Raw genomic sequence first — 13,832 nt, 5'->3', positions numbered from 1 at the left:
GTTAATAAGAACTCTTAACATGACTGGAACAGTTTCTTGGCACCAAGTTATGTCAGATTAATGGGGCACAGTCTTTCAAGAGTTCCCATGCCATCCCCCACATGCAGGTTTTCATTTTATCCTTCTTTCCTTTGATTCTACACCCTCCTTTGTTGCGCACATAAGGAGAATTTTCGTTTGTAGCAGCTCAAGCAACTTACGTATGACCACAAACCCCCAGATACAACGAGAAGCGGGCTAACAGACAAGATAACCAGGGTCAGCTTCCATCCGTGCACAAATCCTATGATAATGCCCGTCAAAAACGTGCTTAAATTCTGCATTATTATGCTGAGCTTGTCTCCAATTCCTTCATGAATGGTGTTAATATCACTGCAATGAAGGATGAAAAATGTGAATGTCAGTTGATGTTTTTATTCAATAGTTAAGTCTTCAACGCCTTTCTGAATGGTGTTGAAATCACTGTCATTAAATACAAACTTTTCTCAGTATGGCAGCATATGTACCTTCCCATCCATTTGGTTATGAAGAAGGAATGCATATGCAAACACATTTAGGAACTAGCCATGTAGGGATTTACACCTGGCCCAAAGCTGGAATCAGTTTTTGTTACATGGCACTGACCCCCCCCCCTTTCCCCAGATTATAACATAAAACAGAAACATCTTACTCTGTTAATCTCGTGTTCAGCGTTCCAATCTGGTTGGTATCAAACCAGGCCATCTCTTGGTGAAGTACAGCAAAAAAGAACTTCTCGCGTATCCTTGCTGTTTGTCTTGCGGAACTGGTCACAAAGGTCCACACCTGAATCATGCTGCAGAGCAAGACTCCAAATCCAATACCAACAAAGTAGTAAGCATGTCTGTTGAAGAAACGACAGGTCAGTGGGGTATTGCAATCCAACGTTTCCCACATCACGTCCTCCAGGTGTTTGGGACAAGAACTCTCAACAGCACAGGTCATCCCGGCTAATAGATACGATGCGATTTAGAGTCCAAAATCTCTGGAGGGTATTAGGTTTGGGAACATTATTTCTATGCCACCATTCAGCTGAAGAGGCAGTTCGCAAAGCTTAGAAAGGTGAAGAGTGTCTTCTGTGCTACAACTGTTATATTGGGGAACTGAGGCTGCACTCACAGTTAGGAAGTGCAAGTGCAAAACGAAACTGATCCGTTAGTGTGGCAGCACCTACATTTTGTAACTCCCTTCCTGCTGACATTAAGCAGGTGCCTTCACTGTACTCTTTTCAGTTCCTCCTTGAAACATTTCTGCTTATGCAAGCCTACCCAGACATGTGGAAGCTATATGTGTACAGTGGAACCTTGGTTCTCGCACAGCTTAGTTGACGAACAAATCGGCTCCCGAATGCCGCAAACTCGGAAGTAAGCGTTCCGGTTCTCAAACGCTTTTGGGAAGCCGAATGTCTGATGCAGGAAGCTCCTGCAGCCAATCAGAAGCCGCGCCTTGGTTTTCTAACAGTTTCAGGAGTCACTCGGATTTCCGTAACACATGGGTAGGCAAACTAAGGCGCAGGGGCCAGAACTGGCCCAATCGCCTTCTAAATCCGGCCTGCGGATGGTCCAGGAATCAGCATGTTTTTACATGAGTAGAATGTGTCCTTTTATTTAAAATGCACCTCTGGGTTATTTGTGGGGCCTGCCTGGTGTTTTTACATGAGTAGAATGTGTCCTTTTATTTAAAATGCATCTCTGGGTTATTTGTGGTGCATAGGAATTCGTTCATTTATTATTTTTTTCAAAATATAGTCCGGCCCCCACAAGGTCTGAGGGACAGTGGACTGGCCCCCTGCTGAAAAAGTTTGCTGACCCCTGCCGTAACAGATTAAGTTCAAGAACCAAGGTTCCACTGTATTATCTCTTTTTAGCAACAGTTGATTTTAACAATCTTCTGACTGCTTTTAAATACCCATTTTAACTTATTTTATGTAGAACTACCTAGTTTTTAGCTAGATTTCTTTTAAAAAAATGTTTTTATAAAATAAAACAAACAAGCTGTTTATGAATTCTGTTAAATAAAGAAACACAACGTGCTTGAAAGCAAGATGAAAGTCCATTGAGGGTAAATCTGTAACTGGCTACTAGCCATGATGACTATACATTACCTCATAAATCAGAGGCACATGTTTCATAGTACCTGTGTTCAAGCATTTGAAGAGTACGCTTTGGAAGAAAGACCCATATATCCTTCATGTCACTCTCATTATCAGAAGAAAATTCTTAACTAATGTTTTAATATAATTTTTCATGGTAATTGGGGAAAAAAGCATTGGGTTCTATCCAATGCTGGTCATATTCCTTGGAACAGACCCACTGAAATTAAGTTTATGTTGTGAACCACCCAGATACCTGTGGGTATAGGGTGGTATACAAATTTAATTCAACATTATCTGAATAGCTGTCACTGGGGAACAACTGTGGGAAGAGGGATGTGACTTCCCAACCAGCATCTGTTGGGTCTTTAATCTTCTTATGTTTTTAAAGTCAGCCATAGCTCAGTTAAAAAATAATAACTGGATAGGTCCTTACACGGCCATTTCGTTTTCTATATCTGAAGGTGGACGCCCTGAGATATTAGCTGGTGCAGCATCTGCAAAATAGAAGGAAGTAGTTATAATTATCAGAAGAGGTGCTGCAAGATTTTCTGGCAATGCCATCTTAGCATTTTTACATGGCATTGTTAATTATTACTTGACTTAACAACGAAAAGTCTCAAGTAAAGAAAGATTAAGAGTCACATGCGTTAAGCAGCTATCCAGTTTCTAACCTTCAGACCTGATCTCTTCATGATGTAGGCAACTTTCCTAGGCATTTTAAAAAATATGTCAGTGTCAATAAAACTACTGTATTTTTCGCTCCATAAGACGCACTTTCCCCCCTCCTAAAAAGTAAGGGGAAATGTGAGTGCGACTTATGGAGTGAATGGCGCTGCGCAGAGAGGGAGAACTGCGCAGCGCCCCTTCAGTGACGCGCCTGTCCTGCGAAGCCGGAGGAGGAACAGAGGGGGCTCCTTCTGTTCCTTCTTCTGCTTCGCTAAAGGGGCGCTGCACAGTACTCTCTCTCTGCGCAGCGCCTTTCCTGCATAGAGAGGGAGAGCTGCGCAGTGCCCCTTCAGCGAAGCGCCTCTCCTGGCTTCTGCCTTAGCCGCACGCAGCCTCTTCCGGGCAGGGGGAGCCTTCATCCCGCTACCCGGGAGAGGCTTGGTGCAGCTATCCCAGAAGCCAGAACAGCCAGAGGCTATCCCAGAAGCCAGATTCCTCTTGCTGTTCTGGCTTCTGGGATTCAGAATATTTTTTTATATTTTTTTCCTCATCCCCAAACTAGGTGCGCCTTATGGTCTGGTGCGTCTTATGGAGCGAAAAATACGGTACATTCAGTCCATGAGGGACCAAGCATGTCATGTTAGTTTCATGTAATGTTTCCCAACTTAACGTAACTGGATTTAACAGAAGCATATGACTGTCACACAGCCACTAAGTAATACTAAACCCACAACCCCTCCATGGTGAAGTTGCTCATGAAAAAAGGAAAAATAAAACTGAGGGTTTTTTGTTTTTTTTAAGCACATAACATTTGGAACCTGTTTTGAAACGTGTGGCTTTTTCACCCCACCCCACCCATCCTATGTATCCTTACATCTCTGCTAATGCATTTTTTAGTATGTAGACATCTAAGTATGAAACACACAGTTACCCAAACATATGAGATCCATTTTCAAGCCACATTGTCCACACTGTTGAAACTGATGCCCAAGTGGACACTGATTTGTAGGCCGGATCCAGTTGCCATGGCTGCCAAACAGTAGCCATTTGCTTCTCTCAAGCTAAACTGCAGCAATGGGGAATCTCTGGCCCTTCAGAAGTTCTTGGACTTCAACTCCCATCAGCCCCAGCCAGTGTGATCAATGATCAGAGGTGATGATGGGGTTTGTAGTCCAAGAATATCCGATGGGCTACAAGTTTCTCATTCATGCTGTCAAGATTTAACAACTTAAGCAAAGGTTCATTTATTTTATTTTATACTGAGTGCTTAGAGTAGCCTTTGCTTGATTACAGTTCATCAAGATTATGAATGTAAATTGCGGGGGTGGGGTGGGGAAGGTGAATACTGATCTCTAGCATTTTAAAGCTCTGTGTCTCCAACAATATTCTCAGTCTCTCCGTGTCTAGAAACTCAGGAAGCCCATAATATTCATATATTCTCTCTCACACACACTGCTTTTTTTCTAAAACAATGTCTGGGGTACTCTCATTTTCCTGCTCATATTGAAATATTGCCCCACAATGAGACCAAACTTAGATTCACAAAACATTTAGGGGTATGTGTACCCCTGTGTCCCCCCCGAAAAAAGCACTGTGTGTGTGTTTATGTCTTATACAGTGGTGCCTCGCAAGACGAAATTAATCCTTTCCGCGAGTCTCTTCGTCTTGCGGTTTTTTCGTCTTGTGAAGCACGGCTACTAGCGGCTTAGCGGCTATTAGCGGCTTAGCGGCTATTAACGGCTTAGCGGCTTTAAGAAAAAGGAAACAAACTCACAAGAACTCGCAAGACGTTTCGTCTTGCGAAGCAAGCCCATAGGGAAATTTGTCTTGTGAAGCACCTCAAAAAACGGAAAACTCTTTCGTCTAGCGAGTTTTTCGTCTTGCGAGGCACCACTGTATTTATGTTATTTTTCTTTCTCATTATCCTGTGTATGACTGTAACACAGAATGCATTGATGATGATATGATAAAACAGAAAAGCAAATTAAAAATATATTAATAATAATAAAAAAAGAAACTCAATAATCCTAAAAAAGCACAGATGGGGCAAACTTAGTGATTTTTACCTGTAGATTTATTGAGACCGGTCAACACAAAGCTGTTTGTCATTTCACCGAAGACGATGATTAAAAGTGGCTGTCCGGTTCCAGCTGCAGCAGCTGCGATTAACCCCACTATCATTAAAATAATATCTAGCCCATCTGCAAAATGAAACTAAATTGAGAAAGAAAAAACAGGAGGAATCAGGTGAAATTATGGCAGAATGTGTATATATGTGTCTCATGAAAGGAGGAAAGGTAAAGTTACATTATATTAAGATAAATTATAGGATAAAAATTGGGAAGGATGGAAAGGATTTGCTGAAATAGCTAACCAAACTAGAATACAAAAAAGGGAGGTGTGAGGAGGTCAAGGAAACAAGCAAATGAAAGATAAGTTATGGGAAGGTTCGTTGTGTTTTTTCTTCTTCTTTTTTTAATTGTTTCTATTTTTCTATTTTTTTGTTTTTTACAAGTTTGTGTTTAACTTGGTGTGTTTTCTTTCTCTTTTTGTAACCTTTAAAACTTTAATAAATAATATTTTTAAAAAATATATATGTGTGTGTCTCTCTGTGTATATGCACGTATGTATGTACACACACATCATACTTAGTCAGCTGCTGGGCTTTCTTTTTGTTCTTCCTACTCTACTGGTGCTCTTTGTCCACTTATGCAGAACAGACCTTTGTACCCTCCAACATTTCTCTGATGAAAATAGAGACATTCTAGTGTATTATTATTATTTTTTATTGTTGTTGTTGTTGTTGTTGTTGTTGTTGTTGTTGTTGTTATTGTTATTCCCCCATCTGGGCAGCTTCCAACATATACAAAAACATAATAAAACATTAAACATTTAAAAACTTCCCTATACAGGGCTGCCTTCAGATGTCTTCTAAAGGTTATATAATTATTTAGCTCCTTGACTTGGGGGGATCACATAATTCCATACCCTCCAACATTTCTCTGATGAAAATAGGGACGTCCTAAGGAAAAGCAGGACATTCTTGGATCAAATCAGAAACCAAGATGGCTTCTGTAAATCCTGGACTGTCCGTGGAAAACAGGGACACTTGGGAGGGTCTGGACCTTACGTTAGAAAGGCCTCTCTCCAGCTGAGAGTTTTCAGTCATCATTTTAACCTTCTCTCTCATGGCTTCTTTGTTCCCATTGATCTCTCCATCTCTGAGCAACTGGGAGTTGATCGACAGCCCACCTTTCACTTTTAGTTGACTAGTTCCTCACACTAGGTCAGGCATCTCCAAACTCGGCCCTCCAGCTCTTTTGGGACTACAACTCCCATCATCCCTAGCTAACAGGACCAGTGGTCAGGGATGATGGGAATTGTAGTCCCAAAACAGCTGGAGGGCCGAGTTTGGGGATGCCGGCACTAGGTATTCCAAATCTTATTTTGAAGAAAAAGAGACATGGCTAGTTGTCTTCCTCATATTTTGTATTGTAGGATCAAGAGAAGGGCTTGGCTCATATATTTCCTCATCACTCTTCCCCTAAAACAGAGCTTTCCATACCTGGCCCTCCAGGTATTGTTAGGAGTCCCATCAGTCCCAGCCAGAATGACCAATGGTCAAGGATGAAGGGAGTCCAACAACATCTGGAGGCCACCAGGTTCCTGTGGGTTATGTTGTTTGTGCTATGGAGGAAATGGGGAAGGGGTACATGTCTCTGAGTGATCTGAGCCAACCAAAGAAAATGACAAAGGCAAAGAAGCATACTAACCAGCTCGAAAAAGCCAACTGCCTCCCCTTTCTTCTTTGACTTCTCATCTTTCTTTCTGAAAAGTTTTGAACAGAAAAGCAAGTCAGCTGAGGTTATTTGTGGGAAATGAAAGGCATCAAAGTGCATAAGGGAAAACCTACTTTTTCTTCTTCTTCTTTAAATGACCATTTGGTGTAGGTTCTTCATCCAAATGGAAAGAAGGGTTGTCATAGGCTGGAGGTTCTGTTGATGGGAAAGGGTTGTCATAGCCTGGCGGTTCTGTTGATGGAAAAGTCAGTTGGATTTCATAGAAATAGTTGGGTTGGAATCCAAAGAATTCGCTTGTAACTTTATTCACCGAATTCTCCAGGAACACGCTTACATTTGACAGGGGCCAGCCCCATACCCTAAACACATCTACAAGCTATATAAACCTATTTAACTCTATACTACTAACTCAGGCTGAAATTCTAAATATACTTACTTGGAAGCAGGACCCGTAGAAATCAGTGAGACCTGCTTCTCAGTGAATGTAGAGATTGGACTTGCAACAGGATTGCAAATTTTAGAAGCAAGTCCCTGAAATGCTTAATGAGTAAAAGAAATACTACAGTGGCACATCGGGTTACATACGCTTCAGGTTACACACTCCGCTAACTCAGAAACAGTGCTTCAGGTTAAGAACTTTGCTTCAGGATAAGAACAGAAATCAGGCTCTGGCAGTGCGGCGGCAGCAGGAGGCCCCATTAGATAAAGTGGTGCTTCAAGTTAAGAACAGTTTCAGGTTAAATACGGACCTCCGGAACGAATTAAGTACTTAACCCGAGGTATCACTGTATAGGTATTAAATTTTAAATCAAAGCAATTGTTTCTATTACTGATGCAATAATTAATCTGCATTGTGCCTGAAAAAGCAGACAATTCTTTCTGTTGTACATTAATGAAGATTAATCGTTGCACAGTGAAAATGTTCCCATTTACCAACAAGTCTGAAAACACGTTAGATTTTTATAGAGACACCTTACTAATATGTGTAAAACAAATGAAATAAGGAATGCTCCCCTTGCTGTACGCACCATGTGCCAATGAGGTGATTTAAAACATATGGGTTTCCTCCCCGCTAAACATTTTAAAAATAATGTTTCAATCTGCTAATGAGTTCACAGGTCTTCACCAATAATATCTCAAGAAGATTTCAGTAGACTTCCACCCCCAAACCACAAATGCATTATTTTCTCAACAAAAAGTATTTTATTATTTGGAAGAAAGGTCATTGCAGGAACAGGTCTTTGGAAATTCTCACACCCAACAAGTCACATATGAGTCACATTATGAAGAGAAGCTCAGATCACTGGGTAGGTGGGAAAGTAGCACAATAGCTTCAGAAATGTCCATTTTAAGTTATTAGATGCAGATTGGAAATCTACACAAGTATTATGGCAAAGTTAAAACACATGTACTTCCACAATATTGTGAAAACTGGCACAAGGGGTAAATAAAAACCAAAATTTGTTGTAATTACTATTAGCCACTTAATTTTTTTAAAAAAATGGGACTCAGAAATAAATATTTGGAGGGGGAAACAACAAAGTAGTTATAGCTGTTGAATGCAATTTCATGGCTATCCAAATTCACAACACTTTGCCCTATTTTTATAACCATTCCTAAACAAAGGGATCCAAATATTAAGGAGTAACGAAATATATTACAACTTACCAATTTTGGACACTTGATTCACTGTGTAACTTCTCATGGTTTTGTTCTATGGTCCCGTTCTATGGTAGAGAAGTAAATGGTATTCAACCCAAATCTGTGTAAAAAGAGCACAGTGATATAATATACTCATTTTTAAAACTGACCTTCATACATTTTATTTAGATCACCTTCATTTTTCCTTATTCCATTCTTTTTACATATTTGTATCATCAACACCCTCAATGCTGTATAATATAATGATTCTGATCCTTATTAAACACCGAGATGTAATTTTCATGGTTTATTTATGGAAATATCTGCTTATTCAAATTGGGGAGCACATCAGAAATATGCAAAGGAAATGGTGTCTCAGAGTGCGAAAATTCTGACACGCTTTTTCCATACAAAAGGTGGCAATCACATACCATCAGCACTTGAAGTTTCTAAAGCTAAACCCCTGGGTGCTCACCTTGGATCTACAGAAGCTGTTCAGTCTAAATTCCTAAGGCAATTTTTCCCTGTTCCATATTGTGTTCATTGTGCTTAGACGTTAACCTCCCCACTGTTGAATTACAGATTTGGTGTAGGACATTTAATTATTGGCTTCGGCTAAATTTAAACCCCACTAGCCTACTACCCTTAATATTGCAGGATTGTCATGAGAGCACTTGGACTAAAATTGTCAACCAAAAACTTTATTTTTCTGGTTTAACACCACAACTGTTATTAACACTGGGCTTCAGTACAGCAAATAATTTAATTAGACAGCACGTATATGATACTGAGAAACAGAATAATTTGGTCACGATAAGGAAATTTTGTATGATTATTTTCCACCTAGCCATTTTGATATGTTGGCACCCTATTTGCAAGATTTAACAATTCCAAAATACAGACGCGCTTTCACTTATGCGAGATTAAATATACTGAATTCTGCTGTACTCAAGGGCTGATTTCAAGAAATTTCGCTGGAAAAACGCTTATGTCCCTGTGGAGATGGCAGTATTGAATCAATTGCTCATGTGCTTCAAGCTTGCACTCTTTATAAAGATTCGAGGAGTGAGGTTATTACCCCTCTGCTACTGTTCATGCCGGGTTGCTCAACCCAGTGGCGGAGCTAGCCACTCCTGCACCAGGAGCGGCGTGGCGATCTGCCCACAGGGCGATCGGCATGGCAGCACGATCCTGGGGGGGGGGGGTTCCAATCGTGGCGAGACAGCACAATCCTCCCAGCAGGGGGCCGATCGCAGTGAGGTGGTGCAATCCTCCTGGCAAGGGGCCAATTGCAGTGATCCGCCCAGGAGGGTTTTTGTCACCCCCCTCTGGGAAGGCACCCGGGGCAGACCGTCCCCATCACACACTCCTTTGTACTCCCCTGGCTCAACCATTCCTACTGTGTCCTTTCTTCTAGCAGATTAAGTTAATCTGGTGACAGCAAAAAATGCAAACCTTTTAGCAGGGGCAATTAGAATAAGATCTATTGTTTGGTTATGGATGTTAAACCTCCAGAATGTATGTTGTATAGTTAAGTTTTTACCTCTATCTTCAGTACATTGTATTTTATTTTATTTCATTGCTATGACTAGTGGCTGATGCAAATAAAGATTCTTCTGATTCTGGTTCTTTGGTTAGACCATACTATTGCACACCACCCCAGTCTCTGAGTGGCGTAGGATTGGAGGGCTTCCAGGCACTTACCCAGGGTTCGTGTTTCCTTTTAGAAATCAGACACAGTGGAGACTGTGGTGTCATTATGATATATGGTTTATTTATTCTTATCTACAACCTGAGCCTACGGTAGAGGGGTTCGCAGCATTAGCATCCCAAAAGGGTCTTGTTTCTCCCATAGCCACAGCCTTGGATTCCAACAAAAATCAAACACTGTGTTCCGACTCTGTCTCCAGCTTGTTGCTTTTTCTCTGGTTCACATCACAGTCCCAAAACTCTCCTTCAAACTCTGCCTTTCTTTGTCTAAGTAGGGCCCCCCCAATTTTTTGCCGTCTCACACCTAGCCCCTTAATCCTGTGTTCTCTTAATGGACCATCACACAGGCGATCACCTTGTCAGGAAGCAAGCCTGGCTGGTATTTTAACACCTGCTGGTTCCAGGGGTTAAAAGGGTCTCAACTTCCCCCGCAACTCATAATACTATAACTAAATCACAATTTCGACAACAGCTGTTAGCCAACGTAAAAGCCTATTAAAAACACAACAATATGCTCTCCACATACAGAGGTACCTCGGGTTAAGAACTTAATTTGTTCTGGAGGTCTGTTCTTAACCTGAAACTGTTCTTAACCTGACGTACCACTTTAGCTAATGGGGCCTCCAACCGCCACCGCACGCTTTCTGTTCTCATCCTGAAGCAAAGTTCTTAACCCGTGGTACTATTTCTGGGTTAGTAGAGTTTGTAACCTGAAGCGTCTGTAACCTGAGGTACCACTGTATTTGTGCTGAACAGACAAGTTTGCACTGTTACCTTTATTAGCACCAATTCTTTTTGTTGTTTATTTGTTTTTAAAGACTTTAAGATTGCCTTTGTAGTTCTGAACTAGCACATAGAATCAGACCTGAAAACAAATTGGAGGATATTGATGGGAAAGTGAGTGCTTGCTTTCCCTCTGGAGAGCTCAACAGCTGCTCCTGGGCAGGCAGTGCCTTGAAATCTATTTAAAGAGAAAGAAAGGGGAGGAGAACAAAGTGAGGATGGAGAGAAGGAAGAGGACAAGTCAGGGCCTTGGAGGGGAAGAGAGAGCGAGGAGGCAAGGACGGAGCAGCCACATCTGTACATACTCCAATTGACAGCAAAGAGGGATAATATTTTCCCCAAGAAGGAAGGGGGCTGGAGGAGGTAATCTAACTAAGAGGAATTTCCTCATGATTCCAAAAACAAAAGAAGAATCAGCCCATGAAAAAAGGAGCGGAACACCCCAAGCACCACCTTCTGGAATGCGCATTAAATTCCTGTCCTCAAATCTGGTACACAATATCGTGGGTTCATGGTGTCAAAAAGTTCCCAGAGAATGAAGGGAATTACATTTCCCCTGTCCTTCTCGAAGTGAACGCAGTCCACCAGGGCCATCAAAGCAGCTTCACTGCCAAACCCGGGCAAGAAACTTATCAGTGTCATCCAAGAATGCCTAGAGTTGGAGAGGCCACCACTTTGGATGAGCTATTTGTCCAAGAATAGGGCCAGAAATTTGACCGTGGGCAATAGGGACTAGTGGGAGATGGGTCGGGGGTCAATGCGTTGTGCAGGAAACAATTGTTCTTAGCATACTCCCTTTAATAAGCAATTGCAAACAAATGCAAAAGCTTTAAACACATTATTGGAAAAAATTAAGAAGTTGGGAGGCATCTGTGTAAGTGCAGGCATCCAAGATAAACAGATTCATATACATGAAAATATGTTTTAAGATAGCTTTTTCTTGGCTGAATCTTTATTAGTACAGTATCTTGTATTTGCACTGTTTGATTTGTTTCAAAGTGTCTTTGGTATTTTATTATTGTAAACAGGCTTGGGACACCGCTGAGTGTTTGAAGCAGTATATAAATATACTAACTAACTGTAAAGGAATTCTGTCTTTTTCCTGTTTGCAGTTCTCTATTGTGTAAAATCATTCTACCATTCACCGATTCAGTTTGACATTTAGAATCCTGTTATTGCTGCGTAATATATCTGAACAAGTAGAAATTTTCAAGAGTACTCATTGTTTGGATTTATTCATAGTATAATTTATACAGAAAGGATATTCCCTTGATGAACACGTATCAGCGGCAGAAAAGGTGCTATGTGGCACCTTAAAGATTAAAATTTATTGCAGCACACACTAGGCTTGAATCTATTTCTACCAGATGAAATTGTTTCATCTTTTAAGGTGACACAACACACACACACACACACACACTTTTCTGTTTATTTACTAATAAAGCTATTGTTCTAGAATACAACGGAGATTTTCCAAAACTCAAATGGATTAAAAGAGGGCAGGAAGTGACTTTGGATTGTTAGAGGCTACAAGAATAAGCTTAGTGTTAAGGTTTAAACTTATTATAAGTTATTGTAAGTTTAAGTTAAGTCTGCTGCAACTTGATTTCTTATGGACAGTGCCAATCCGGAATGTATATTGGATTTGTGACCATTATGTTCATTTGCCTTCAGTAGCAGTAAAGCTTTGCTGGATGAAATACAATTGCCTCTGGTCTATTTTTTGGGGAATCCTGAAAAGTTTTTAAGTTTTTACTCTGCTAACTAGAAGTCGGAGTTCTGCTCTGGATCAATATTGAGTAGAATTTCATGGATAACCAAATTCTGTTTCCCTTCAGGATAATGGGCTATTGTATATTAAAGGATGGCGGGTTGGGGGTATCCCTGGCAGTTAACTGGGATTACCCTTTGATTACCCTGACCCAAAGTAAGGACCTCGGGAAAGGAGAGGTGAAGTTGGAGAGATGGTTTGGAGGCAAATGCCATTGCTTCGCTTTTCCACCACTGCTGAAAGAATCCAAAGGCAGCAGGTTGTGCAGACATGTGTCAATCCATCCTGCGTGCTTTGATGAGGTGGGGCTTCTGCCCCAAAGGCAGAGAGGGGGCGTCGCGCACATTCTTAACTTAAATCGTGCGCGCGCGCGCGCACAGACAACCGCTTGGACGTGTGAGGATGTTTCTCTTACTAGTAAAGCCTCATTACTTTATTCTTTACAACGCGTTGCTAAAATCTGGCTTGAAAACCGAAGCATTCTTATAGACGGCAGCCCTGTAAAACCACTTACCCGCGAGTAAGCCCTGCTGATCTCACAGCAACTTACTTCAGAGTAGACACGCGCAGGCTTGCACTTGCAGCCAGAAATCTCGAGGCTCCACCCGTCCTATAGTATAGGCACTTCCCTGGGGGTTAAGTGCCACTGAGCCCAGTGGTACTTACTTCAGACTAGACTCCTAAGATCAGAAAGGCAGAAACTGTGGTCCAAAAACTTTCTGGTCGGCGGAAGGAGTTCCAAGAGAAGCGTTCCAAGTGTAACGGCTATCCTTCCCCTCAACCCCCCCCCCGACATGTCAATCCTGCAGCAACTCACCTGGGACCCGATGGGGACCTGAGACGCCGCTGGCGCGCGGCAAGCCCAGGCGCTCGGGACCGGAATGCCTTCGCCTGGGGATGCAGCGCGGCTTTCGTCCGACAAGCCTCGCCTGCGAGCTGCGCCGCGTGAACGCCCCTTTGCAGCTATAAAGGAGGCCCGCCCAGACGGCTCTTTCGCCTCGAGGAAGGTTGCGTGACCTGCAGAATTCCCCTTAGCAACCCTAAAGCTAGGAAAAAAGGATGAAAAAAAGAAAACCAGCCCGGAAGCAGATATTGGGTCTGTTGGGCTCAGTTCAGTGGCGAGCTCCGAAACGACTTTTAAAATGAAAATGCCATGTAAAATACTTGACGTATATAGGAGCAACTGACCCTCCTCCTGGTATTTTGAGACCGCCTGTAAAGTCAACAATAATTAACTTGGGCGCTCCAGAGACTTTCTATTTTTGTCCAGCTCAACTCAAACGTTGGTCCGGATTTATCCCACCCATCACAGGCTTCGCCAATCTGGTGCCCTCCAGATGAGTGGGAC

At 41.9% G+C, this 13,832-nt stretch overlaps 1 protein-coding gene across 4 annotated transcripts in view; it reads right to left on the bottom strand.

The window, feature by feature from the left end:
• The window catches only part of ABCB5 (ATP binding cassette subfamily B member 5), a 44,204-nt gene extending 30,819 nt beyond the window's left edge, over nt 1-13,385 (bottom strand). Inside the window, exons 1-8 of one of the 4 annotated variants that reach the window (XM_081881882.1) lie at nt 13,302-13,385; nt 8,248-8,341; nt 6,693-6,810; nt 6,553-6,607; nt 4,846-4,993; nt 2,547-2,607; nt 671-862; nt 201-372 (exon numbers count right to left, since the gene is read on the bottom strand). In XM_081881882.1, the coding sequence (XP_081738008.1) occupies nt 201-372; nt 671-862; nt 2,547-2,607; nt 4,846-4,993; nt 6,553-6,607; nt 6,693-6,810; nt 8,248-8,284 (783 nt within the window). In that variant the 5' untranslated portion in view covers nt 8,285-8,341; nt 13,302-13,385. Of the gene's footprint in view, nt 1-200; nt 373-670; nt 863-2,546; nt 2,608-3,710; nt 3,843-4,845; nt 4,994-6,552; nt 6,608-6,688; nt 6,811-8,247; nt 8,342-13,301 lie in introns of those variants that run through there. The other 3 variants (XM_081881883.1, XM_081881884.1, XM_081881885.1) reach the window with 3 other exon arrangements.
• Nucleotides 13,386-13,832: the final 447 nt, after the last annotated feature.

This window comes from Podarcis erhardii (assembly GCF_964252035.2).
Source record: "Podarcis erhardii genome assembly, chromosome: 12".
NCBI classification, from domain to species: domain Eukaryota; kingdom Metazoa; phylum Chordata; class Lepidosauria; order Squamata; family Lacertidae; genus Podarcis; species Podarcis erhardii.
Note: the sequence above shows the minus strand (reverse complement) of the source record. Positions and strands in the feature narration are given on the sequence as shown.